General features: G+C 33.5%; 1 protein-coding gene across 1 annotated transcript in view; it reads right to left on the minus strand.

Annotated features, from left to right (window-relative positions):
* Positions 1–8,443, minus strand: part of MMP20 (matrix metallopeptidase 20) — a 47,542-nt gene extending 39,099 nt beyond the window's left edge. Inside the window, exons 1-2 of the mRNA XM_003764279.3 lie at positions 8,083–8,443; positions 832–1,079 (exon numbers count right to left, since the gene is read on the minus strand). Of these exons, the coding sequence (XP_003764327.2) occupies positions 832–1,079; positions 8,083–8,361 (527 nt within the window). The 5' untranslated portion in view covers positions 8,362–8,443. The remainder of the gene's footprint in view (positions 1–831; positions 1,080–8,082) is intronic.
* Between the last annotated feature and the right edge of the window lie 1,107 nt (positions 8,444–9,550).

The raw sequence follows: 9,550 nt of genomic DNA on the forward strand, positions 1-9,550 counted from the left end.
TGACTCTTACTCTGCTCCTTTTCCCACCACAAAAACTGGCTAAAATTTTATTCAATGAAATCCAGCATTTACTTTCAGAGCCCCACCTGCTGGGTACACAGAGTCATAGCATCTTACTGACTGCCTAGAAAAACACTTTGATTAACCCCTATATTACCACATATGTTGAATAGTTATTACAAGGGTTTCTAGAATAGGTACTTTTTATCATGTCCTCAAATTATTTTTTAAGCCAAAAGTCAATAAATTAAAAAAAAATTAAAATTGGTTTTTAAGCTAAAAGTCATTAAATTATTTTTTAAGCCAAAAGTCATTAAAAAATGATGGCAGGCACTGTCATTTAATCATTTGATTCAGAGATTCCTTTTCCATTTTCCAGATTTATATGTTTTGATATTACCTGGCTATATTGCCTCATATATCCAAAATTCCCTAATGTCACAGTCATTCTGAGAATATGTTCTCCTAAAAAAAGCCAGGCTATTTTTGATGAAAGTTGGAATGATAGAGAATAAAGAGCAGAGGATTGGGATTCAGAGGACCTGAATCCTGAATCCTGAGGTCTGCTGCTTCTTAAGTATGTCATGATGGACAAGTTACTAACTTCCTGAACCTCAGGTTCCTAGTCTGTAAAGTGATAAGAGTGAGCCAGATACTTCTAAAACACATGTTGGTTCATTGTCTATGATATCATGATATTTAAAATTTTCCAACCCCTCCCAAATTCTTCTGTACCTTTAAAAATATCGTGTGGTATGTTTGTACCTATATTATCAGGGAAACATCATAAAACATATTGCTGTTTGATTCTTGAAAACTCTGTTTCATTACCTGTAAGTCAAAGTGTTCTTTTTCCACTTGGGTTCACCTGGGAACAGACGGTAATTTGCAATATCAGGAACACCACATCGAGGCCTCTTCATTACCTTCATAGTAGAATAATCCAATTTCCCAGTGACCTGGAGGCCAAAGAATGCTTGCATTTCTTTAATTTTCCTTTCCATGGTATTGCGTCCTTTTACAACTATCTCTCCAATCTGATGTCCTCCTTTTTTTGTGTAGTATCTGTCAAGGTATGCCTACAAGAAAGAAACAGGCAAATGGCTCTTTAATATGAATATTTATGGCATATGCTCTGTGAAATTCTAGAAGTACTTTGAAGTTTGAAGTCATTTTTAGTGAAATAGCAATTGACCTTTATAGCTTACTATTATATTATGAATTCCTTGAAAATAGGAGCTTTTTTTAAAAACTTTTTTCCATCCCTAGTGCTTACACAGTGCCTAGCCATAATAAGTGCTTAATAAGTGCTAGTTGATCCATTACTGTTTGCAAAGCACTTTACATACGTTATATCACCACAGCCTTTTGAGATATTTTATAGATTCATTTTATAGATGAAGCAACTATAATCAATTTTGGAGCCTGAATTTGAATCTACCTCTGACTCTGAGCAAGTCTAGCATTCTACCACCATGACACACTCCCTCTTTATGAAATAAAGTATGGATGAATATTTTGCTACTGCATTTTTATTTTCCATTAATATTGATAGTTTATATTTGATTGGGATTTTACAGCTTGTAAAGTGCTTTCATGTATATTATCTTATTTGGTCTTCTTGGCCCTGTATGATAGGTAGTACAGATACAATTGTATCCATTGAATAGATGAAATTCAGCAGGGATTAGTGACTCATCCAATTGAGATTACTCAACCAGTTAAGTATAAAATTGGCTAACAAATCCATATCTTCAAACCCCCAAACCTAGGGTTCTTCTTTTAAAAGAAATAGTTTATTTTGAAGTTAGGAAGTACAAACAAGTATTTCCATAATAGTAAAATAGAAAAAAGATGATAAATATGAAACTGTAAGTCTATTTCATACAACTTGCTATTTTTAAAAACATATAATGAAGTTATCACATAACTTTTCTTCCTTTTTTCCCTCTCCCTCCTGAGGTAAGTACTATTAAATAGAAATATCTGTGTGATTATATATGTATATAAATGTAAAATAATTCTATAAATCTATTTTTTTCAGTTCCCAAATGATAAATTGTCAAAGGGTAAGAACAATTTTTTTTAATTCACAAAAGGAAGATATCTATATAGTCTTACTGAAAAAGAGAGCCTTTATAACAACAGTGGAATTCTCTAAAGAATTTAAAATGACTATCACACAGAAGGAAATGGAAAGGCTTGTTGTAAGTGTGAATCACTGCAATACATTGAAAATAAGGACTATATAGAACAAGTAATACAAAGGATATCATCAAAGAAATATGTGTCAAAAATGCTCATACATGAAAAAAGATTTTAAAAAAATAGGCTGGTTATGTGGTTAGAGGGAAGAATAACCTATGAATGACTCATGTGCTCTGATGATACTATCAAGACAGCAAGAGAATGTGAAGAAAGTCTCCAGCATATTGAATTGGGCCTTTTGTAGTGAATTTATGGGAGAACATAAAAATTCTTCAGGGCAGGTATGTGTAGGTAGGTTGGAAGTTCATCTGGAGGAAATGCTTACATCAAGGATGTAAAGAAGAATTTTTTTTTTAAAGTGGAAAATGTTAAATTTAGGCCTCTTTTATAAAAATCATAGAGTAAAAAATATCTAAGCAGAGATATTTGTGAAATCATGAGTATTAAGTGATCCACCTGGGACTGTTATATTGAATGTCTTCTATTATGCTTGTGATATGCTACTAAGTGACAGTGTTTGGGATATTATGTTGGGTCTTTCAGGAAACAAGGATACACTTCAGATATTTTGTTAATATTCAAAGAATCAGAAAACCTTAGAGTTGGAAACAATCAGAATATAAACAAAATTCTTTTCTAGGATATCCCCAAAGAATGAAGGAAAGGAAATAAACATTTATTAATGACTGCCATGTGCCAAGTACCGTGCTAAGCACTTTGCAAATGACTTTGTGTCATCCTTCTTCCAATTGCAAAGTCTTTGGTAAAAGACTTTCATTGCCCCCTCTGTCTTCCAAAATTGATTTTATGTACACAGTTATGAGGTCACATTTATTTTCATTAAATTTTATTTCATATTTGATCCACTGTTCTAACCTAGTAAAATCTTTTTGGATCCTTTTTGAAAGGCACCACCTTATGGTGGTGCAGTAGGTAGAGTATCTACAATCAGAATTGCTGATGCTGATCAGTCACTTGGTTGTCTCCAACTCTTTGTCTTTCTGTGGCCATAGCATGTCAGTGCCATTTGTGAGGTTTTCTTGGCAATGAGACTGGAGTGGTCTGTTATTTCATTTTCCAGTGGATCAGGCAAACAGAGGCAAATGATCCTAATGTCTAGGGTCATATAGCTAGTAAATGTCTGAGGTTGATTTTTTGGACTCAGGTCTTCCCAACCAACTCTATGCCCAGTGTGCTATCCGCTGGGTTGCTGTTGAGAGTCAGGAATATCTGAGTTCAAATCCAGCTTCAGAGTCTTACTAGTTTTATATGCTTTATTTAACCTCACTTTTCGCAAATGTAAAATGGGAGTAATAATAGCTAACTCTCAGGGCTGTTGTCAGGATCAGATGAGATAACATTTGTAAAGTTCTATATAAATGCTAGGTAATACTATTGTCCTGAATTTGCCATCCATATTGTGTTGAATATTCTTCCCACCTTTGTGTCAAATACAAATTTGATATGCATGCCATCTTTACCTTTATCTAAGTCACCAATAGTTCACTATAGACAACCTTTCCAGTGGCACATGGGATTATTGATGACTATTTACTAGAGTACTTCCCAGATCTACCATTGAAGTGACTGTATCAAAAAAGGAAGAGTGGTTAATTTGATATTACTTGTTCAATTTGTCCTTGATTTATGCATATTGCGATACAAAGGAGTACTTCATTGGTTGGATGCATTTACCAACTATTCTTCTCATACTACAAGAAATTGAAGGCAATCTCACACTGGTCTGCAATTTGTAGTCTCATTCTTCTTTTGAAATTTTGGACAATATTTGTTTTACTTCAGTTCTGCAGCACCACATGATCTAAATTTTTAAAAAGTTTATTATTTAATGATGAATTTAACAATTATTCACAAATACAGACATCCCAATATATTTATACATGAACACATGAACTTTTGTTAGTTTGTTTTTAAAGATGTATATTAAATTTAATAATGCAATAACAATAATTTTGTTTATGTCTCTTTATGAACTTCTTTTTTTTCTTGTATTTTTAAAAAGATTTTATTGATGCTTCTTTTAAAAACCTCACTTTCCACTAAATCTCTCCCCAAAAAAAGGAAAGAAAGAAAAGCCTGTGCTTGCTGCATATATGTAGTGGGGTAGGGTTTAGAGATATGATTTCATTGATTTGAGGAACTTCCCAATGAGTACATCCCTTGACCAGTGGACCTTGGTACTCTCTCCAGAGTAGCCTAAAAAAATGGAGAGATTAAAGTGATTTGCCCAGATTAATATAACTTGTATGTGTTTGAGATAGAACATGAACCCTGTTTTATTCTGGCTCTGGAGCCAGTTCTCTATCTGGATGCTATTCTGCTTTTTAAACAAATATACAACATATGGACTGTGTCTAAAAAATGTATATTTCATTTTGTACTTATATTTCATGTCTTTCCTGACAAGAGGTGAGAAGCATGCTTCTCCCTCAGTCTTCTGAAGTCCTTCAAAAGACATTCATAGTTGATTAGCAATCACATTTGTCACTTCTCTCAGGATGATGCTGGACTATAGTTCATCTGGGCCTAGTGACTTAAACTCACTAAAGGTAGTTCGGTACTCTATTATCTCCCTACTTATATTGGATTTTACCTTCCTACTAGACTTTTCCCCCATTTATTTGTCTTCTATTCTATTGCTAGTTGACAGATCATTCTTGATGGCAAATAAAACAGAATTGAAATAAAAATTGAATGGCTCTTTCTTTGTTTTCACAGAGCTAAAATGAGGAATAGAGATGTACTGGAGTCATCCCAAACTATGTAGCAAAGAAACATTAGTAAATTTTCAGTGTGATCATTTACACTTTAGAAATTGGATCATGGTACACATCAGGGCTCAATTTATAGTTGTTGATTGTTTATACTTAATAAAATGATTTAATGTCTTTACTTAAGTTATAATGCATATTAAACATATATTATATATGTTTAATATATAATATATATAAAATAAATAATATAAATAATAAATAATTATATATAAACATACATTATATATGTATATATACACATATATACATACATACATATATACAAATATGTGTGTATATATATATACATATTTGTCCTTGTACACCCCTGACCTGGAAGCTTCAGAACACCTAGTTCAGCTCTCACATTTTATGGATGAAGAAATGGAATTAAGTGACTTGACCACAGTCACAGAAATAGTGTTAGAAAGGTTTCAGCATACTATCCATCTTAAAAAGTAATTCTTTCCTTTTTTATGTCTTCTTTTTCCTGATAGAGCTAGATGATTCAATATCTTTAAGAAAAAGACATTCTCCAGCTGGCAGATAGATATTGAAAATAGTACTGTAGTGGCTGTGTTTAGGACAGAGAGATTTCTGGAAGACATAGTGTGGTACCTTCAAAAAATAACAACAACATTGACTTCTGAGAATATATAGCCACAGTCGGAGCTTATCTATCCTTCGGGAAAAGTTGAAAGTGCTATATGAATATGATGCATTATTATTATTTTGATATAATCCAATATAATTTTGAAACTTGACAAACATTTATCAAAAACTTCCTACATTCAAGGTGCTCTGATGCTTATAAAGGTGCTTATAAAGACCAAACTGATAGCTACTTTCATTTAAATTTTACAGCTGGTACACATATATATGCATAAGTAGGATTTAAGGAATATTGAAGGTGAAAAGATAGCTAAAAACTAGGTGAGGGAGGATCAGGAAAATTTTTTAGGAGAAGGTGACACTTGATCTGATCTTTAAAGGAAAAGAATAACAACAATAGCAACTACAATTATAATAAAGTATTTGTAGAGAATCTTGGTGCTTACAAAGAACTTTACAATATCTAATTTTAGTCTCTCACAAGAATCTTGGAAGGCAGGCGCTATAATCATCTCCATTTTTTAGATGAGAAAACTGAGGCAAATAGAGATGAAGTGACTTGTTCAGGGTCACAGCTAGTAAGTTTTTCTTACTCCAAGTCTAGCACTTTAGAGAGGAGGAGAGAGTGCATTTCAGTCATGAGAGATGGGTTGTATAAATAATGTGTGTTGGTGTTAAAAAGGAATATCAAGTTCTGGGAACAGTCAAATTTGGCTAGAATGTAGAATAGAACGTAAAGGGGAGTATTATGAAATGAGGCTTGAAAGATAGTGGGAATCAAATTGTATAGGTTCCTAAATGCAAATTAAATAGTTGTTTCTTGGAAAACATTTTTGAGGGGTACAAGTGTAGAGATTGAATTGGACAGAAAGAATTTGGTAATCAGAATTATTAGGAGATTATTATAATAGTATAGAAAATATATGGTAAGAGCATGAACTTATTAAAAACATAAGAGATGTAAAAGATATGGAGGTATGATAATCAAATTTTAGCAAGTGATTGTATTTGGAGTTGGGGGTTAGAGAGAGAGAGAGAGGAATTAAGGCAAACTTTGAGTTTATGAACCTAGATAGAAAGTGTATAGTGGTTTCCTGAACAGAAATAGGAGAGTTTGGAAGTAGGATAGATTTAGGTGGAAAGATAATGAGTTCTGCTTTAGACATGTTGGGTTTGAGATGCTGAGAGGACATCTAGGAGCATATATTCAGGGTTACTTCATGGTATATGATTATAGCCCAGGAGAGCATAGGGTTAGATATGTAAATTTAGAACTCATTTGTGTAGAGATGATTCTCGAAGCCATCAGCACTGTTGAGAATTCCAAAAAAGAGTGTGTAAAGAGAGAAGAGGGCCCAGAATCCTGGGTATGCTAATGTTAAGGTAGCAGCTTTGGATAATGACCCAGCAAAGAAGGCTGAAAAAGATCAGAAGACATCTGGAAGAGAGCAATGCCATAGGAATAAAGAGAAGAGAACTCCTGAGAGAAGGGAAAGTACCTGTCAAGAATAAAAAGTTGTAGAGATGTCAGAGAACATGAACTCATAAATATTCTAAGATGCAGCAGTTAAGAGACTTTCAGTAATTTTATTATTACTATTATACATTGTGTAATGTTTTTCTTCTGCTTACATGATACTGCATAAAGTGTTGAGATACTGAGTAAAATGTGGCTGTATTTGTGGTGCTTACCTGTTAGTAGGAGACATAAAGTAGGCAGTCTCATAATTCAAATTCAAAATAAAATGTGCAAGTGCATTAGGAGAGGAGTGGAGTGCTAGAGGAATATAGAGGAGGGAAAGAGGAGGGAGAATTAATGATAGCTTCTTGAAAGAGGGGATATTTGACCAGGCCTTGAAGTAAGGGAAAGAGTTAGACAAGCAGAACTATAGGTAAAGACATTTCACACAGAGAAAAAGTCATGAATAAAGGCAGAGTACATTCAAGTATATCCAATAGTTTATTTTCCTATTCTGAAGGGCAAGTGAAATACTGGGAAATAATAACAGAATGATAGGTGGGTAAATTATGGAAGGCTTTGAATACTAAGCAGAATTGAGTGTACAATTTCCAATTAAAAGTATTTTTTAATAGAATAGGACAAAGAAAGAAGCCTTAAGGTATTAGAGACATGGAAGTTTTACTACAGTGGAGACTGAATAGGATTGGAAGGAAGGTAGTCAGGCATTTGGGGGGGGTACAATAAAACCCAACTTAATTTACTTTGCAATCACATGGAAAAATGGCACTATCTACAAAAAATTGACTCATTCATTCAGTTATTCATTCTACAGCTATTCATTGAGCATCTGTTTGCAATGCCCTGAGTTTCAACCCCTGAGAAAAAGCACAGACTAGGGTTGATAATTTCAAGAAGAGCTGCTCCAAGTCATCTAGAAGTTATGAACAATGAATGCAGATTTTCACCTGCTTTCTTTTATACACTTTCTGGTTTTACAGATAAAAGAATGTGCAGAGTTCCACTAACCTGTGCAATATAATAGTCCCTCCTTGTTGACCTGGCAGGAGATACAAATAAGGTTGAAGCAATAGCTGACAATTTCAAAGCAGTGATCAGGAGAAAAGAAAGGCCAGATGCCTGTAGTATCTTCATCTCTTTAAAGCTGATTTGGAAAACCTTATCAGTCAGTATGTGAGCAGCAGATAGTACACGTTTGCACTTCGACCTTGGGAAGCTTTTATAAAGGCAAACAGGTCTGTGAACTCCGGGCCAAGATGATTCATGTCTCAGAAGGTAATTATACATCTGTTTTGTTTATCTTTGATGAAGGGGTATCACAATAGTTCACAAGTTTCAGGAAAAGCTTCATTCTTGGTGATTTGGAAAAGTTATGAAAGAAAACAACTATTCCTTATGATTGATGGAAAATCCAATACAAATGACAAGAACTCAGTGAATTAGTTCTCAATAAATGCTTGTTTGGACCTCAGAGTTTTTTTTTCCCTGTAAAATGAAAGGGTTAAACTACATAGCATTTCCAATCCCTCTATTTTTGTCCGCCTGCATTTTTTATTTCCTTCACAGGTTAAGTGTACATTATTTTAAAGTCCGATTCTTATACAGCAAAATAGCTGTATGAATATATATACATATATTGTAGTTAACATATACTTTAACATATTTAACATGGCAGGTCTACCTGCCATCTGGGGGAGGGAGTGGGAGGAAGGAGAGGAAAAATTGGAACAAAAGGTTTTGCAATTGTCAATGCTGAAAAATTACCCATGCATATATCTTGTAAATAAAAAGCTATAATTAAAAAAATGAAAAGGTTAAATTAAAATACCCAGAATGTCTCTTCTGGCCCTAACATTCTCTCAGTCTGTGACTAAACCTAAACTCCACTGGAATTTTTCATCCCTTTTTTTTCCTAGAACAACAACAACAACATTGGAATGACAGGCTTCTGGCCAGGCATGACCTAACAAAGGCTATTAAGGATGTATTTGTCTTGAGTCTTACAAATACAATTAGAAAGTCTTTAAATTAAAAAAAATTAAAATTAAAAAAGAAGAGATACAACAACTGTTTAACTATTTATCATGCTAAGTACCATAGCTACAAGATAGGAAGAAGCATGGTGGAGAAGGTCAGAACTTCACAGGAGATGGGATTTACAAAAAGAACTAGTAATAAAATCTGTGAAAAGAGAAATCTATACATATAGGTTAAAATGATATGTGGTAAAGGAGTTGAATTAAAGAGCTAATTGCAAAGAGGCAAAATTGACTTTGTAGGTAGCTCTAAGTTTGGTGAGATGAGATCTATGATTGTATGTTGGTTTTGGCTTCAAAAGAAACCCAATAGTTCCATAGAAGAAGTAGTGAGAGAGTATATTATGTATTAAGAAAATATACTCAAAAGAGGAAATTCAGGAAATATTGATAGTGAATATATAGATGAAGATTAACAGAAGCAGAAATATTATATTGTC

Source organism: Sarcophilus harrisii, chromosome 3 (genome assembly GCF_902635505.1).
Source record: "Sarcophilus harrisii chromosome 3, mSarHar1.11, whole genome shotgun sequence".
NCBI classification, from domain to species: Eukaryota; Metazoa; Chordata; class Mammalia; order Dasyuromorphia; family Dasyuridae; genus Sarcophilus; species Sarcophilus harrisii.